Source organism: Aulonocara sp. 'chitande type north' Nkhata Bay, linkage group LG9 (assembly GCF_057382095.1).
Source record: "Aulonocara sp. 'chitande type north' Nkhata Bay isolate Kocher_YH1m ecotype deep benthic linkage group LG9, A_spYH_male_GT1.1, whole genome shotgun sequence".
Classification (NCBI taxonomy): domain Eukaryota; kingdom Metazoa; phylum Chordata; class Actinopteri; order Cichliformes; family Cichlidae; genus Aulonocara; species Aulonocara sp. 'chitande type north' Nkhata Bay.
The window spans coordinates 30,820,553-30,838,495 of record NC_141352.1 but is presented as its reverse complement, the minus strand read 5'-3'; the positions used below and the strand labels follow the sequence as shown (position 1 = coordinate 30,838,495).

The following is a 17,943-nucleotide window of genomic DNA, read 5'->3' as shown; positions in this document are numbered from 1 at the left end:
ACTCCATTTTTTGCTAGAGACTTCTCTTGTAGAGCAGACGTATGTCACCCTGTGTCAATTGTGGTGACAACATTTAACGGGGAATACATGTCATATAGGCAGTATAATTGATCACAACACTGCCCACCTCTGCATCAGCAGGCCTCTCTGCCGGCCTCCTGGCCTGCAAATCATACTGCAGTCAGACACACATGGCAGTACACAAGTAGATGGTATTTCAGGCCAATTCATGCATGTACTCACAGGGTCTTCCGCCACACCACAGCCATCTGACAGGGTTGCGTCACTGTCCTGTGCAATGGTAACACAATGGTGTTACTAAGGGGTGTGGTACAGCCTATAGGTCTGTACAATTGGGTGGGGACAGATATATGTATATCTCCCAACTTACTGTGCATGTTCCAGTCACCCCTTCCATGGGAACAGGTAAAAGTGATGGTGTGTCATGTAACACTACACACAGAGAAAACCCACAGTGCCAATGAATGAATGTCACAGTTCGAATAGCATTTTCATTTAGGCAACAACCACATATTTGACATTGTGCACATGGAATCATGAGCCCATTCACCAGTTATGTAGGTGCTGCTGCTACTGCACCCCGGCTTCTGGTCTCCGGAAGAGCTGCCCCCAGGGATGCCCTCAACAATGGGTCTGGTGGCATTCAACCTTAGGGCCAGCTCCTCTGCTGGGGTGTGACGAGGGGGTGCAGGACCACCACCTGTCTTTTGTTGCTCTGCCCTTTTCTTGGTTGCTGTTATACACAAACACAGGGATTGTTTCAGGGGTGTCTTTTCAAGTGACTGACAGCAATATGAGTGTTGGATATTACCATTCTGTAGTATGTTCTTGTATTTCACTCTTACTTGTTCCCATGTTCTGGTGGGTCCGGTTGTGGCTCTAATGTGTAAGAGGATATCATGTGGTATGATTTGATATGATAAAATATGATATGGTATGGTGCCATGTAATATGTTGCATTACTTACGCGTTTAATTTGTCAGCAACTTTCTGCCAGCCCTCTCTCCTTGCTTTTGCAGCCTTCGCACTGTTACCTTGCGTTTTAATTTCACTCTGGTACTCCTGAAATCCCTCAATCAGGAGTTCTTGCTCCGCTGCGGTGAAGTACTGTGCACGCTCCTTCGACATTTTCGCCGACCAATCAGAGGCTTGCCGATCACTGTTTCTGCTATCGATGCGTAGCCCCTTTTACGGCACCCAGTGATCGCGCATTACTTCATCCAGCTGTAGTAATCGTCAACAGCAGGTGTGTTCGGGGAACCGGAATAGCGAGCTCACGGTTAGCGCGATGATTTGATCTTGGATGTGTCATTTGATCTTGGATGTAGTAAGCGACGTACGAAGAACAGGCCCCAGAACAAGTGTGATAGCAAAGCATTCATTTCTAAATTCACCCCTGTACCACTGCTTCCTACAGTCACTATCTACTCCCATATTTGAGGTGCAGTGCAAAGAATCAGACCAAGTGTCCTGTGTTTATGTATCAGTGTTCTTCCTCAGTAGATGTAGATTTGACTCAATATATAAGATTCTTATATTTCCACACATGGCATCCTTTATCCATTTTCCTCTTTTTCTCTTCTTTAAAAAAGGTCATTATCTTCTCATTCACTGAGCGTACATAACATATTAGCTAAGAATTATTTTTAATGATAGGCAGCAAAAATATCCATTAAATTTTTATTTTTAGTCCACAACTAATTTGTTTGGACGTTCAGTCTTTAGTTTGCTCTGCTGACACTTTGTGTCCAAATACTAGTTGTAAAAGTCTTTAATGGATTACATTTTCTCCTTCAAGCAATGGAAACTCCAAATTGAATTCAATGTAATTGTTCTGTGAGGTATTTGGCTACAGAGGATCCTTGTGGTGAATCATCAATCGTGTAGCACAGAGGTTCCCTGATGTTCCAACTTCTGGCTCGCTGATGTCATAAAATGTATGTTTTAGGTCATTTATATCAGGGAGGGTAAGAAATGTTGGTGAGATCAGTAACAGCATGCTGATGCTGAACTCCTCCAACCTACGCGTGCCGCTGTGTCTCCAGCTCCTGGTTGAACCTTTCCAATGGACCTTTTAATTGGGACGTATTCAGAGGGAACATTTCTCTGTAACAACATTTGTTCAACTGCACACTCATTTACTCTGCACTTCTCTTCTGCTCTCAGTCTTGCACACTTACTTGCACACACAGTAGATACAATGAGAGTTCATACTCTCTGGGCCTTCACGTCTCGGCGTTACGCTGTTGCACATGTTGATCTGTGAATGCACTAAATCCTGCTTCTGTGTGCTGTCCTGCACTGAGTCTAAAGAAGGTCTCTGCTTGAAGAAGCCAGTCTCTCTGTAATGGACATCTTCATTTTCTGCTGTTCTTCTGCTTCTTGAGGAGACAGACTCAGTGAAATCAAATATACCAAAGTGAATTGCAATGACGAGCTGGAGGAAAACTCTCATGCACTTCGTCAAAGGAGCTTGCAAAAAAAAGCGTCTGGACTTCTTTAAGTTGCTTGAAGACGTTTCACCTCTCATCCGAGAAGCTTCTTCAGTTCATCTTCTCATGTACTTCATTTTGATACTAATCTGTTATGGCTTTTAATTTACTACCAGCACATGAAGAGTTGGCTCTGTCCTCAGATTCTTTTAGCTTTGTTTCTAAAAGAAATTTAGATTGTAAAGATACAGACTATTTTAAAAACTCTGGAGCAGGTCAGCTCACCTAAAACAAAGAGAACGATCAGTAATGTGCGTACTGTCAGACAGAAACTGACTCCCTGGTTTGGCAAATATACAAAATACTAGCTACTTCACTGTTTGTTGATTACTACAGAGTTTTGATTGTCTTTAATTCACAATAAAAAACTTCCCCTCTGCAACCAGAGTTGAATCATGTCTAATAAAGATGATTATTCCCTTCTGTGAGAACAAGGTGGCTGAAAAATAAAAACTATAATAACACAGTGTTCCAGTTTTTGAGAGTAAAATTCAAACACCAGTCAATGAAATTCCTGAACATATCTGTCAGTGGAATATGAGAGAAATGACAAAATACAGCTGAGAAATCAAAACATTTCAGTACCAAAGAAACTGAACATTAAGTTCTATGATTTCAGAGCAAAATTAATTTCTTTAACACAGTTACAATAAACCATACTAACAAGTTTCATGATAGAAAGAGTGTCACATGCATCAACTGACTATCACACTGCATAATGAAGTCAGTTTTCTCTTTCCTGCTTATATCGTGCAAAAGAGGAGTCAGAAGTCAGTGTGCCATATGATTGCATTAGCAATAAATTTAACAACGCTCTATATTAACAGTTACACACTATATAGAACCACTTTATAGAATTATATTTGTTCGCAGATGTTGGCAGCTATCAGCGAATAGTTATCAGCTATTTTGAAACAAAAAATGTCATGTGGGGGATGTTGGAGAAAGGACCCAAACGCTGGACTTAGTGGAATGAGCAGTGGGTTTATTTACAGTGAGGTAAATGTACACCACACAATAAATCTCCAAAGTGCTCCCTCGACACCCGTGACGTGTCTTCTCCTAAGTGCTGGTATTTCGTGCTCTCTGCCCCTGTGCCTTCGCACACCCCGTGTGTCTTGCAGCCCTGTGTTCCGTTGTCCTCCTGAGGAAAAACAACAGACACAGCCGTTATGGCACCAACTCCAGCAGGCATACACTGAACAGCACTTTAAACACTGACATGGAGTCTAACTCAACGATCCTGCGCCAGAGGAAGCTCCATCGCACTGTTAAGTAGCTCCCCCGACGAGCCTGATCAGAAGCAGGTGTGTGAGAACCTAGGCGTGACTGGCAGCCGGCAGGGCCACGCCCATAAGGCCTGCAGGTGGCTGTCCTTCATCCTTCAGCCACACCCGCAGACACCCACACGTACACACACCAGCATGGAACACAAGAGCACAGTGCAGCAAATATACATCCAATACAATAATAACAATAATACTAATAATAATAACAACAACAACAGCAATAGTAATACTAAAGGTCCACACTGCTCACGGACCCCAAGTCCCCGGAACTGGGTCCGTGACAAAAAAGACTTTTTATCCATAAGAAGAACTCCATAACAGCAAATGAACTGTACAACAGAAAAATCGAAGGCTATTTATGGTCTCCTCACAAGAATGATATGAAAAATAAACTAAGCCAATATGGCATGTCTGTTAATACAGAGACACGCATGTTAATATGATCTCTGGTCTCCCACTCAGTGACACAGGTCTCCGAGTGTCCAGCATTCAGACGGCTACCTGAGGACTCATGTGAGAGAAAATCTGCTCACACAGATATGCAGAGCCAAATCCTGTCAATAAGGCCTCTGCAATGTTCTGAAGACAGTTAAACTTGTCAGGTAGTAATGTCCAGCAGGTGAAAATGCAGCTCCATGAACACGCACAGCTGTGGATTCCAGCTGCTTCGATGTTGCATTAACTGGCATTAACTCAGCCAGTTAATGCGAGACAAATCTAGCTGCTCATTAAAGATTTCTGGTTTGATCAGAAAATAAAACATTGGTCCATACACCTGAAAGTCCCAAAAATCCATTGTGTCTCGAGTCCACAGATGTATCCATGTATTTCCGTGGTGCTGATGCTGTGCTGAGCGGAAAGCTCCTGAAGCTTTTGAAGTGTCGGAATGTGGAAAGCTAACAACGACCCTCTCACCTGTAGGCTAAGTTATTTTTAGCCAATTACAAGTTGAATCTGGTAGTTGGGGTTGTTAGCTAAGATACCGTCATTAAGAAGAGGAACAACTAATGTGTCTATGCGAGCTGATTTGCGATGTGCACCGCTGGCGCGGCCAATTATTTTTTGATGCACCTTCTCAGATTATTTCACTGCGTGTCGTGCCCAGGACTGGACTGGGACAAAAAAAAAAAAAAAAAAAAAACAGCCCGGGCATTTTGACTAAAGACCGGCCCACCAGGTATTAAAGCCATAAAGCCTTTGAATGAAAACAAACGCTGTTGTGACAGTGATGTACAATGTTGTTGGTATATGTATGATTTCTATTCATTTTATGTCAGATAAAAACTTTGGTTGTAAGCTTCAGATAATTATTTAATAACAGCCAGACATTTTAAATGAGAATAAGAAAGTATTTCTTTGTGCCCCTCTTTCCCTGTTAATGCCCTACCTGGCCCCCTGGCAAAACTTTGCTAGAGCCACCCCTGCACAGTTACCAGCTGTCAGCTACTTAGAAAATGATATTGGTGTTATTTGTCTCTTAGAAACAGTTCATAACTTCCCATCAACTCATTAATGTCACCTAAAAGGTAAACCTGTTTCTCCATCACCTGTTCAGCTCTGATGATTCACTAAGGACATCTCCTGGTTTCATCTTCATGTTTCCCTCTCACAAGATAACCAAACCGATATCATGACCAGCAGCTTTTACAGCTGTGGCTCCAACAAACATCAGCTGATACTAGAAATTAATATTAAATAAATTCTAACAACAGCTGATCAAGCTTAAACGTGCTGCTGTTGTTTAGCACGACATCTGGCGCAAAGTGGGCGATAAACAAACAAGAGAGCCGATCAGCTGATCATTGATCAGTTTCATGATTAAAGTAGCAATAGGAGAGAGAGGGAGAGAAGAAGAGGCAGCTGTGCAGCTCCACCTTTGTGTCTTTTTTCATTCTAGCTGAAGTACGGGACAAACTGCGTCCCTTCTCAGCTCAACACGAAACGAGTAATAATTTCTCTGAATGCTGGACAATTCCGTCTTTTTACAGGACGGTGGCAACTCTACTAACTAACCTTATGAATAAAATAAAGTTCACTATCAGTAACATCATAGCACCCACCCAGCTGTATAAAACTCCATCATGCTAGCTAGTACGCAGTACGAGTTATTGTAACTGACTGTAAAAAGTCAGCACAACGAAAATAAACTCCACCTAAACTTGGTTTATATCTGACCCAGATAGACTGCAGGTCATAACTTCTTACCTGAAGTTCAGTTCACCTGACACTCGGACCGGCGGCCGCCTCGGGTCTCTCCTTGTCCTGCCTCCCCTCTCCCTGATCCACCTGCCAGCCTCCACCACTTGTTAATGTTACTGAATCTGTGGAAGCTCCGTGATGCCACCACCAAATAACTGAGTTATTTTCACACACCAATCCACCACCTTTCATTGTTTATACCGTTACAAAACAAAAAAAAAAAAAACATCGGGCCACCGAGAAAATGCCCGGTATGGCCAGTCCAGCTATGGCCGTGCCATCAGTTAACCCGTTCCTAGGGTTGCCAACCCCTGGTCTAACCAATCAGAGAGCTCCTTACTGTCACGGCGAGTGAGGTGAGCCGTGTGGAGGAAATGAAGGAGGATCCAAATGCAGGCAGTCGTGAAGGTGTAAAGGTGGTTTATTGAACATGAAAGTAAATACAAATGGCAAATGGAGCTAGAACTAAACTATACTGGGATCAACTAAACTACAGAGCACAAACCTTAACGAGAACGACCAGAAGAGACTAACCCGAAACACAAAAAACCAGGAGCACGAGAGTCCAGAACCAAAACACGACTGTCCACTAGTCCGTAACACAGTCAGGGGGCCGACCACGCACACAGCAACGGCGGCGACGGGCAAACAGTTCTGGGGGCCGACCGCGCACACGGCAACGGCGGCGACGGGCAAACAGTTCTGGGGACCGACCGTGCACACGGCAACGGCGGCGACGGGCAAACAGTTCAGGAGGCCGACCTCTTGGAAGGTAGTGGCGGCCACTGAGCAGGTCCGGAGGATGGCCGCGATGCCAGCGGCGGCGACAAACTCTTTCCGGAGGCCGTCCCTGAAGGCCATGATGCCATCTTAGAGGCCCGGAAAACGGCTGGCAGAGGCGAGGCGGAACGGGTCGAGCTGGCACTGACGGCGGCGTGGCAACCACAGGACCAGACGAGGGCGGAGCTGAAGCAGGACCAGGCGTGGATGACGGCAGCAGGACGGCTGCGGAACCTGACGGCAGCGGGACGGCTGCGGAACCTGACGGCAGCGACGCTGCAGGCGGTGGCGTGAATGCTGCAGGCGGTGGCGTGGAAGTCGCGGGGGATGAGCCAGCAGGTGACGGCTGAACGGACTCCCACAGACTGTCAGCGGATGTGCGGATGTGCTGGCTGGGTCCTTCAGGACCCTCAGCTAACGAGACGTGGTGCTGGGTGGGCTCCTCGGGCCCTCCAGCAGACGTGGCGTGGGGCTGGACGGGCTCCTCGGGCCCTCCAGCAGACGTGGCGTGGGGCTGGACGGGCTCCTCGGGCCCTCCAGCAGACGTGGCGTGGGGCTGGACGGGCTCCTCGGGCCCTCCAGCAGACGAAACAGGAGGCTGGCTGGGTTCTTCCGAACCCCCAGCAGACGAAACATGAGGCAGGCTGGGTTCTCCAGAACCCCCAGCAGACGAGACTTGAGGCTGGCTGGGTTCTCCAGAAGCCCCAGCAGACGAGACTTGAGGCTGGCTGGGCTCCTCAGGCCCTCCAGCTGGCGACACTTGAGGCTGGACGGGCTCCTCGGGCCCTCCAGCTGAGATTGACGGCTGAATGGGTCCCTCTGGTCCTCCAGCAGAGGACAGGGGCAGAGGGGTGGACTCACTGGAGCTCTCAGCAGGGGATGACGGCCGAGACTGCTCAGTAAAGTCCTCTAATGAAGCTGCTGGTACTGGCATCTCGACCTCTAGGGGTCCAGAGTCGGCTGGTGACTGGCACCCAGCCTCTGGGGAGGCCCTAGAGGGAGCAACTGTCTCTGAGATGGCCAGCTTAAATGAACCAGCTACAGTTTGTGTGGAGTGTGTTCCCTGCTTGTAATGAGGCTGTGAGGATAAAGGCTGGGTAAATGAGTGGACAGGCTGCTGAACTGGTGGCCACTGAGCTACAGGTAGCGAAGTAGTAACAGGTAGTGGAGTGGCTGGCTGAACTGATAATAAGGCTGATGAATCTCTTGCCAACTGAGCTATTGACTGGGCTATGGACTGTAACATGGTGTCTACTGGGTCTGACTGTGACTGTAATGGAGGTGATGATTGAGCGGCTGACTGAGTTAGCGACTGCTGGGCAGCTAACCGAGCTACCGGCTGACTCAACGAACACAGCCCCGGTATAAACAGTCATATGAACTGGTGAAACAGACGGAGAGTCTCTTCCACTCACCACAGCCGGCAGTTCCGAAGTCCTAATCTCCGGCTGTGGGGCGACGCGCCGACGGCGCGATCGCCACTTCCTCCCGGGCAAAACCTCCGGCGGGCCGGGCAAAACCTCCGGCGTCCGGCTGGGTTGGGAAGCGGTAGCGGCTGGTGGGTGTAGGTGAAGTTCGTGAAGGATGAAGTCTTGCACGAGTGGGTGTAGCGAGTCCAATAGCCAGGGATAATCCGTGAGCAGCTGTTGCAGTCTGGCTTCCAGAACGTGGAGGAATGCTTCTCCCTCATGCTCCAGCCACAGGTTGATTATGTTTGAGGCGGAGTTCGTGATGAGGTCCCGAAGCTCCGTGGGTGGGGTGAATGCCGCTGGATCCATATCTGGCTGGTCCGTACTGTCACGGCGAGTGAGGTGAGCCGTGTGGAGGAAATGAAGGAGGATCCAAATGCAGGCAGTCGTGAAGGTGTAAAGGTGGTTTATTGAACATGAAAGTAAATACAAACGGCAAATGGAGCTAGAACTAAACTATACTGGGATCAACTAAACTACAGAGCACAAACCTTAACGAGAACGACCAGAAGAGACTAACGGCGGACAGCAGGGAGAACACACGGGTGAGACATGGTAGAAACGCAGATGAGGCAGGGTGGAATACACAGACGGACCAGCAACTACAATGACGGAGGACATGACTTAAATACACCCAGAGAAACACAGGGGAATTACACACAGGTGGTGGACACAGCTGGGAATGATCAACAAGACGAGACAGAGGTAAAACTGAACACACTCACATGAGACCCAGACCTTCACAATAAAACAGGAAATGAGAACACCAAGACGCAGACCTGACACTGAGAAACAGACAGAGTGACACATGGAACCTGAACTAAACTAAACGTGAGATACAACCGAGAACAATTCCTTAAACATGAAACTCAAATAATAAACATCATAATCATCATCATCATAAACACAACAAGAGAACAAGAAAACAATCCCTGATGCAAACTAAAACCAAAACATAATAACCTCAAACATGGAATAACAAAAATATGAAACTCCACATACTGGGTCCAACGGACCCAGACCCGTGACACTTACAATGCACCACTCGGCTAATTCATATTTCTTCAGAAATTTGGAAATGATAGCTAATCCAATAGTTAATCTGTTATCTAATTTTATAGCTAATCTGATAGTTAATTTGTTTTCTAATTGTTCAGGATAAACCAAGCAGATGGTGTCTTGAAGAATGGCTAAAGCAACCTGTAACTTTCCAACAGACAGGCAAGGATCAGATGACTTGAGAACAGTTGCTAAACTGGCATAAGAAGCAACCTTCTTACTGCAACATTCTTATGGAGGAGGTGGAAGAAGCAGTTCCCAGAGAACTGCTGGGAGGATATGGAGGCAAAGGCATAGCATGAACATAGCATGCTAGGCATCATGTAGAGATGCATGACTGTCTGAGAGCACTGCACCACATCCATGCAGCTAGTAGATGGAGTAGATAGTTGATCGTAGATAGAGCTAGTAGACCCAGACAGCAAATAGGCTTGGTTCTGGTTCTTTTTCGTCTGCGAGTGATTGATTTGGAAGAAGCAGAAACACTGGGAATTACAGCAATGCCATCGGCATTGACTTTTACACCATGGGAAAGGGAAAGTGATGTAATGAATAGACAAGTAGCCAAACACCTGGGAAAGCAGACATATGACTGAATGTAGATCTCCCCATTGAACCAATGCACATGCTTCACTAAAATACCTACAATAGCATATCTGCAGATGTTGTCTACATCTGTCATGGTCTGGGTGAGTGGCTGTGTTTTTTCATAGAGCTGGACTTTTCACCTGTGGGTGGAGCCCCTTCATTCCAATCACAGTCTGGACCTGTTTGCAATTTGGGCTACCTGCACTTAAGACCAGCGATCTCTGTGAGTCCTGGCCAGATCTTCTGCTAACATGAGTTAGTGTGAGGCCTCCAAGTTTTTCTATGCATCATAGTTTTCAGCGTATGCTTACCTGGTGTTCTTCTCCCTGCGATTTTTGGGAATTCTCTGGTCCACCATTTCACTTTTAGCAATACTCACCATTTCCAAATGCTGGTCTGCTAGGTAATCACCGTCACAGCCAAGCCACTTGGATTTCCATTCACCTGCCTGACTCCTTGCCATTGCTCAACGGATTCACAGAACTCCCTCCCTCTGGACCCTTGGTTTCTGGACACTCACCCAGACCAGTTTAGCTTATGCATCCACTTCCTAGCTCATGTTTCATTGTCTACAGTTCATATTTCTCGTTCATAGGTTATGTTTCTATTTCCTAGCGTTTTGTTTCGTTTCATAGTTCAGACATAGTACTCAGGTTTGAGATAATTTAGTTCACAGCCATCTCCTGACTGTCATGGTTGTTTGAAAATAAAATCTTATTATAATGTTTGAACCTTTGACTCCAAGCTGTGTTTGCATTTGAATCCATTCTCTTGGGTTTTGGCCACCTGGCCCTAGTAAACATATTGTTTTAGCAGGCAAGTTTCAGCTGAAGTGAAGTTTGAAGCTTAAGTTTAAGAACTTAGTTTATGACATTTTATTCACTTTGTTCAAATCTGAAACTATAAGTTTAGCTACATTTAGTTCATCTCTCCCCAACAGAGTGCCTGTTCTCTTTTTCTATCAGTATATCAAAGATGAGTGGACCGTGTAATTTCCATTACTTCACTGGTTTGTTTAACAGACAAATTATTTTTATTTAATGACATTTCAATGTATTTTCAATAAAATTGTTCAGATGATGATTTTTAGTAGAAAACTCATTTGTATCACTTATTCTCTCAGCATCATGTGTTATTATACCTTGTAAATGATAAACTTAATCATTGTAAATTTGCAGGCTTTGAATTAGTAACAGAAAAATGATTAATGTTGAGCATGTCACTTTAGATGTTCACAATACAGTAACATCTGACTTCCTCTTTTGCACGATATAAGCAGGAAAGAGAAAACTGACTTCATTATGCAGTGTGATAGTCAGTTGATGCATGTGACACTCTTTCTATCATGAAACTTGTTAGTATGGTTTATTGTAACTGTGTTAAAGAAATTAATTTTGCTCTGAAATCATAGAACTTAATGTTCAGTTTCTTTGGTACTGAAATGTTTTGATTTCTCAGCTGTATTTTGTCATTTCTCTCATATTCCACTGACAGATATGTTCAGGAATTTCATTGACTGGTGTTTGAATTTTACTCTCAAAAACTGGAACACTGTGTTATTATAGTTTTTATTTTTCAGCCACCTTGTTCTCACAGAAGTGAATAATCATCTTTATTAGACATGATTCAACTCTGGTTGCAGAGGGGAAGTTTTTTATTGTGAATTAAAGACAATCAAAACTCTGTAGTAATCAACAAACAATGAAGTAGCTAGTATTTTGTATATTTGCCAATCCAGGGAGTCAGTTTCTGTCTGACAGTACGCACATTACTGATCGTTCTCTTTGTTTGAGGTGAGCTGACCTGCTCCAGAGTTTTTAAATATACAGACTATTTTAACTATTTAAATTTCTTTTAGAAGCAAAGCTAATAAACCAGCGTGTCTGTGAAGGTTCTCAGTCATCCAAACCTGAAGACAGAGCCAACTCTTCATGTGCTGGTTGAAAATCAGCAGAAAATGAAGACGTCCATTACAGAGAGACTGGCTTCTTCAAGCAGAGACCTTCTTTAGACTCAGTGCAGGACAGCACACAGCAGGATTTATTCACAGTTCAAAGACTGAAAATAGCTTAACACAGACAGGTGGTGGCACAGAGTGTATCTACTCTCAGCTTATACATTCTTGGAATAACTCATGGTAGTAAAAAGTATTTGAGGGTGAGGAAGTAATTTCAGACTTAAGCTGCTGTCATGTCTGACTTCCTCTTTCACAGGATTTTTGCAGGAAGCTAAAAACTGACGATTTTTTCACTGCTGTATTTCAGGGGCATCGTGTCACACCTCTAGCAGTTTTGCAACCAGACAAAACAGACTTGTTGAACTTTCTTGAACTGCATGTTTTTTTTGTACCTCCTTTTTAATCTAGTGACTTATATGTTAAGTTGACTAAATGTTTCACTAAAAACATTTTCATCTCACTGTGAGATCTTCACTTGGGTGTATTTGGTAAGGAAACATTTTACTGCTTCTTGTCACAAAAACTTTTGTTTATTCGTCTTTTGCTAAGAGAAGCATACATATTTTATTTATTGATGCTTCAGTTTTCCAGGAACTCTTATGTTATTGTTTTCTTATTTCAAGTGGTTTCAAATCACACAGCTCTTTAGATTTTCTTCATCTTTGGTAATAAAAATGGAAAATCTGCTGATAAAAGTTTTGATTGTTAACTTGTTTTGAAACACACCAGTAGAGTATAAAAGCTCCATGTGTGAAATCATTTAAATAAAAAATCATTTTTGTTCACAAATGCAGGGAATGAGTTTCTGAACATGGTGACAGTCGGGATGTTACTGATGGTCGTCTTTTTTTCAGGTGAGCTGTTTATTTAGTCAATCTAAGACATTTTTGAATCATTTATAATATTATTTGTTTCTTCAAGCAAAGTGAAAACAGAGACTTTTTCTCTTTATGTCTTGAAAAGCTTTATGTAGAAACGAGAGGGAAAATGTCAGTTTGTTTCTACATAAAACATACACACACAGAAACATAATGATACTAATAATTTGATCAAAGTTTGTTTAAAGTTTTGTTGGGAGCAAAATTCTTTTTATTATTATTTTTTTAACAATATTTAATGTGTGAATGGGTTAACCATGAAACTATCCTTACAGGTGCTTCGGCTCACTGCCATGATGACTTTTGTAACTGCACCAAAGAAGCTGGAAGCACTGAGTGGAACTTGTTTGCAAATCCCATGTAGCTTCAGCCACAAAGCAGAACAGACATTTATCAGCACAAGAAAAACCTTTGGAGTGTGGATTAAAAACAATTCTGATATTACCAAAATCAAAAACAATGTGATCTTCAAAAGTAGTGGAGCAGTTAGCATCTATCCAATAAGTATTACCGGGAACCTGAGTCAGAGAGACTGCACCACTCTGTTTTCTAATTTAACCACCACATACACAGACACATACTTCTTCAGAGTAGAGAGTGAAACCTTCAAGGCGACAGCTTCTTGTGATCCTCTTCAAATAACAGTCAGAGGTAAAGAAATGTGAGTTTATACTTTGTAACATGTTATTTTTAATTAATTTTAATTAAATTAACTGCTGAGGAAATGTTAGATGAAAGACATAATGATCATCATAACTAACATCCTGACACTAAAAGGATGTATGTATTTCTTTCTTTTAATTTCTGTGCTGCTTTGTTCAGGACTTGATTACATTTCTGAACTTCTATGTGAATTCAGGAAGATAGCATCACATGATTAGTTTGAAAGATTTTGTCCTCTTCATTTTTAATATGTGTTTGATGTGAAACCACAGATTCTCCTTGGAGGCCCAATATTACAATCTCAGGTGATCTGAAGGAGAAGGAGTCTGTCACTATAACCTGCTCAGCTCTCACTCCCTGTCCACACTCCCCTCCTCAACTCACCTGGAATCTCCAACAAGACTCTCACAACAAAATAGAGGAAAACACAGATGGAAGCTTTACAACTAAAATCCAGCAGAACATCACTCTGTCAGACACACATGATGGAAAGAAGATCAGCTGCTCTGCCAGATATCCTGTGAACCAAGGAAAAGACACCAAGACAGCAGAGACAGATGAGACTCTCAGTGTTTCATGTAAGACGATCAGTTTGTTTTTTCATCCTGCAAACATATCATGATTTATAGGATATAATTTATTTGTCCAGATGCTCCTAAAGACACCTCAGCATCCATCAGTCCATCAGGTTTGGTGTCAGCAGGCAGCTGGGTGAACCTGACCTGCTCCAGCAGAGCCAAACCTCCAGTCAGCAGCTTCACCTGGTTAAAGAAGAGCAGAGATGGAGCTGTGAAAGTATCTGAAGGAGAGATTTACAGCTTCAATGTAACAGATGGAGGAGTTTATTACTGTGTGGCCACTAATGATCTGGGTAATCAGACATCAGCAGAGATTCATGTGACTGTTGGAGGTAAAGTAAAGACAAATATAAAACTTAGTCATCAGGACTTTATTAAAGTCTTTGGAATCTGCATAAAGGACAAGTCCAGAAATTTAAGAAAGAGTCATGTGTGTAAATATCTGCTTTTACTTTTATTTTTAAGTGTATCTTATTTTGCTGTTTGTTTTTATACCTGTACATGTAAGTACATATCCAACTTAGACCCATCTCACACAAATGAAAGGTTCAGTCACTTATATGGTTTGGATTTGGTTCTTTCTTTTGTTTCTCTCTACAGGAATGATCAAGCCTGTATTATGGGGGGCTGCTGTTGGAGCGATCATTGGGATCATCATTCTCATCTGTATGGTTTTCATCCTTTGGTAAGACTCCCAGATACATGTTTTGCTTTTTTAAATCCATAGTAGCTTTTATGTAACTGGAAAATAAAACCAAAAGTTGCAAGATACCGGTGTGTATGCCCCACAGGGTTGATGTCAGGAATTCTGGAGTAAGTTAGATGAAGTGTCTCCAGGGTGGTGGTTGTAGAAGACTTCAGTGTAGGTGATGGAAACAAAGGTGATCGGTAGGTTCTGGATAGGTGTGTGTTAAGAGATGCAGAAGGATAGATGGTAATGGATTTTTTGAGAGAATGTAAATGACTGTGTAAATGACATTGTACTTTAAGGAGAGAGGGACATAGGGTGACGTATAAGAGTTTAATACATCTTGTGGCAAAAGTGCACTCTGAAAGAGACAGGAGACTCTCCAGGTCCACTTTGAAAAGTGAAGTGAATAAAGGCAGATTAAATGTTGGTGGATGTTGAAGATGAAACAATGTTGCACAGATTTCATGGAGGAGTTGAGTCTCCAGGTGGTAGACAGGAGTAACCAGATGGCTGGGAAAGTACAGCCGAAGTAGTGAGGTAATCTGCCAAGGAAGTGTATCCTCTGGACAGAAGAAAGAAGGGAATGAAACTTGGTGTGGAATGAGGACGTACAGGAAAGTATTCAAAGGAAGAGGTTAGTAATGAAAAGGTTGGATCAGGGATATTGAGAAAGTGCGTGGGACTTGTCTACATCTAACATTGATATGTAATTATTATTCAACAACTTTCAGACATTTTTGAAGACATTTATTCAAAACTGTATTGCAATATATAATAATACTAATATTACTTTTTCACATACTACTGATGCTACCGATGCTAATAATACTATTAATAATGATTTAATAATTGTTATTAATAATATTATTATAATTGAAAATTTCAATTTAAAGAGCTCCGCTGTTTTTTGTAGGTATCTGCAGTCAACACATGTAGCTTCACATCCGACACAGGTGGGTAACTGAATTTCATTGTGTAATATTTTCTGTGTTTATGATTCTAGGACATAGATTTAACTGAGGTGATTCATAGTAAGTGAGGTAGAAATGTGAAAAGTGACCCTTTGTTGTGTCTTTTATTTCTCTTTTTACTGTTTGATGTGAGACACACCTGATGTTTTGACGCACAGGACTATATATTTAATATTAAATTTGGGTCTGATCTCTGGCTACAACATTGGACTTTATAGCAGTTCTACGTTTACTGTGTTCAGTAAAAGATGGTTATTTTAATGGTACCAGAATTAACTTTGGTCTGTTTGCTTTCGCAGAGTGTGTCGCTTGAAGAAGCAGCCAGAACAGCAGAAAATGAAGACGTCCATTACAATGAGATCGAGTTCTCGAAGCAGAGGCCTTCTTTAGACTCAGCGCAGGACAGCACACAGCAGCAGGATGTGGTGTATTCACAGGTCAAAGAGTGCAAGACTGAACAAAGATTAACACAGACAAGTAATCGAGAGTGCGTCTACTCTCAAGTACAGAAAAAGTGAGAGTGCGGATGTGTCTTTGGTTAAACAAACGTTAATACAGAGAAATGTTCTCTTGTAGTAAAATACAGGGAACGGGATCAATATGCTTAAGCTGGTAATGTCTGATGGTTGTTAACAGCAGTGAGTAGTGCTCCCACAGGAGACTAAAGTAAACAAAGGAGATATCAAAGTGACTCACCTTAGCAGTTTATTTCCAGTAAAATATGTTTGTTCTGTGGAACCCATTTATCATACATACTACATTTTCAGTGCTTCTAAAATGAAGAATTTTAAAATAATAAGCTCAGCATGCAACTAAAAAATAAGCTCCACCTTCTGTATGTATGACCCAAAATGTTGTGTGTTGGGTGGGGAAGTAATATTGGGTTCCTTTGTGGTCACTTAGTTTCTTACATGCGTCACTCTTGTAGTGATCTGTTTCTGTCCACCACTAACTAGTAGAGAAACTACAGTCCTAAACCCTCATTTTTTTGCATTTTTCTATGGTTGACATGAATAATTATTTAGAGATTGTAACATTTTACAATCTAATAAAAAACAACAACTTGTTTTCTGAAGACTTCTGAAATATTTTTTGTGCCATGATTTACACCTGAGTTACATGTTATACAATCAGGCTTTCATAAACTCAGCTCTTAAGTAAATGCATGACTGAAAGAATGAAGATATAAATGCATCGATCTATAAATGAATTTATAAAGTTTAGTAAGTCTAAACTGGGTGAAAAACTGAATGCCAGCTCTTCCTCTACAGTGGGTCTCCAATTAGAGAGACGGACACAAAATAAGAGCTCTTTATTCAACTCAAACTTTAGTAAGTAGTTATAGTTCCAAATAAAGTCAAAGGAGTCTATCTTCTTTTGTTTTAAAAAGTGTATTTTTTTTCATGAAGCTTCTTGCTAGTTTGCATCCATCCTTTACTGCCACCTTGTGACAGCAGTTTTCTATTGTCTCTGAACGTAGGCTTAACTGTACTTGACTGCAGGCCATGAATCCTTGTACTGTGGTAGTGTGGTTGAGTCCATCTGAGTAAGTATTTGCCTACAGAGAAGGATTTTCAGTCTGCACGAACGTGCTCCTGTGCTGTCCTCCAAAAACCAAACAGCATGTAGCTTTTTAGCATTCATAGGTTGAATGGAGGTTTCTTGACACAAGGGCCAGAACAGACCCATCTGCCTTGTTCTGGAGTTTATCAGGAACAGGAGAAGCATTAAAAAACATCAAATAGCTGGCTGAAGGACCAACAACACACTGTGAATAATAAAAAAAAAAGAATGCTTGGACATTGCTAGCATAACGGACAGGTTTTTTGATGGGGCTCCCACATTAACGCAAAGCAGAAGACGAAGCAAGAAAATATAATCAAGTATATCTTGTCTTTGACTTCACCTGCACAATGGCGGTGCCAAGTTAGGTATCCCCGGCAGAATTTGTTTCCCGTTGTTAAGGTTCAAAATATTGGGGATGGACACCAGAGGAAAAACCCACAATAACAACACTGGTCCGGTCGGGTTGAGTCAAACGATGATTTAATGATCACACACGTGGGAGATGGACACTGTATGCAGACAGCCTCAGATCTCGTCTCAAAAAACACATCACCATAGTTTTATGAAATCAGGGTATTAGAACGCCCCCTCATGCGTAGTGACAGGTGTAATACAATCAATGTTGACAATTTTATTTAACACAAAGAATATCATTGTCTCCTTCGCGAGGGCAGACGCTGACTGCCCCCGTCTCCTGGACCCGTCTGTACCCTGCTAAGACACAACATGGCAGCTACAAGGA

General features: G+C 42.5%; 1 protein-coding gene and 1 pseudogene across 2 annotated transcripts; one reads left to right on the top strand and one right to left on the bottom strand.

Annotated features, from left to right (window-relative positions):
• Nucleotides 1-111: 111 nt before the first annotated feature.
• LOC147322443 (uncharacterized) lies at nt 112-1,149 on the bottom strand. The gene is made up of 5 exons (XM_086306935.1): nt 989-1,149; nt 833-900; nt 572-754; nt 392-453; nt 112-291 (listed from the first exon to the last, which is right to left on the bottom strand). Exons 1-5 carry the CDS (start codon nt 1,147-1,149, stop codon nt 112-114), a joined length of 654 nt encoding a protein of 217 aa, XP_086163061.1.
• An 11,084-nt stretch (nt 1,150-12,233) lies between these two features.
• Nucleotides 12,234-16,346, top strand: LOC147322442 (myelin-associated glycoprotein-like; annotated as a pseudogene). Its single transcript, XR_015131092.1, has 8 exons — nt 12,234-12,342; nt 12,649-12,708; nt 13,008-13,383; nt 13,668-13,973; nt 14,045-14,310; nt 14,585-14,658; nt 15,578-15,617; nt 15,935-16,346. The product of XR_015131092.1 is annotated as a myelin-associated glycoprotein-like (transcript).
• Nucleotides 16,347-17,943: the final 1,597 nt, after the last annotated feature.

Coding starts and splice junctions, on each gene's coding strand:
- LOC147322443 (XM_086306935.1), bottom strand. CDS start 1,149: ATGTCGAAGGAGCGTGCACAGTACTTCACCGCAGCGGAGCAAGAACTC. Junction 901..988: donor GTTGCTGACAAATTAAACGC/GTAAGTAATGCA, acceptor CTTACACATTAG/AGCCACAACCGGACCCACCA. Junction 755..832: donor CAAGAACATACTACAGAATG/GTAATATCCAAC, acceptor TGTGTATAACAG/CAACCAAGAAAAGGGCAGAG.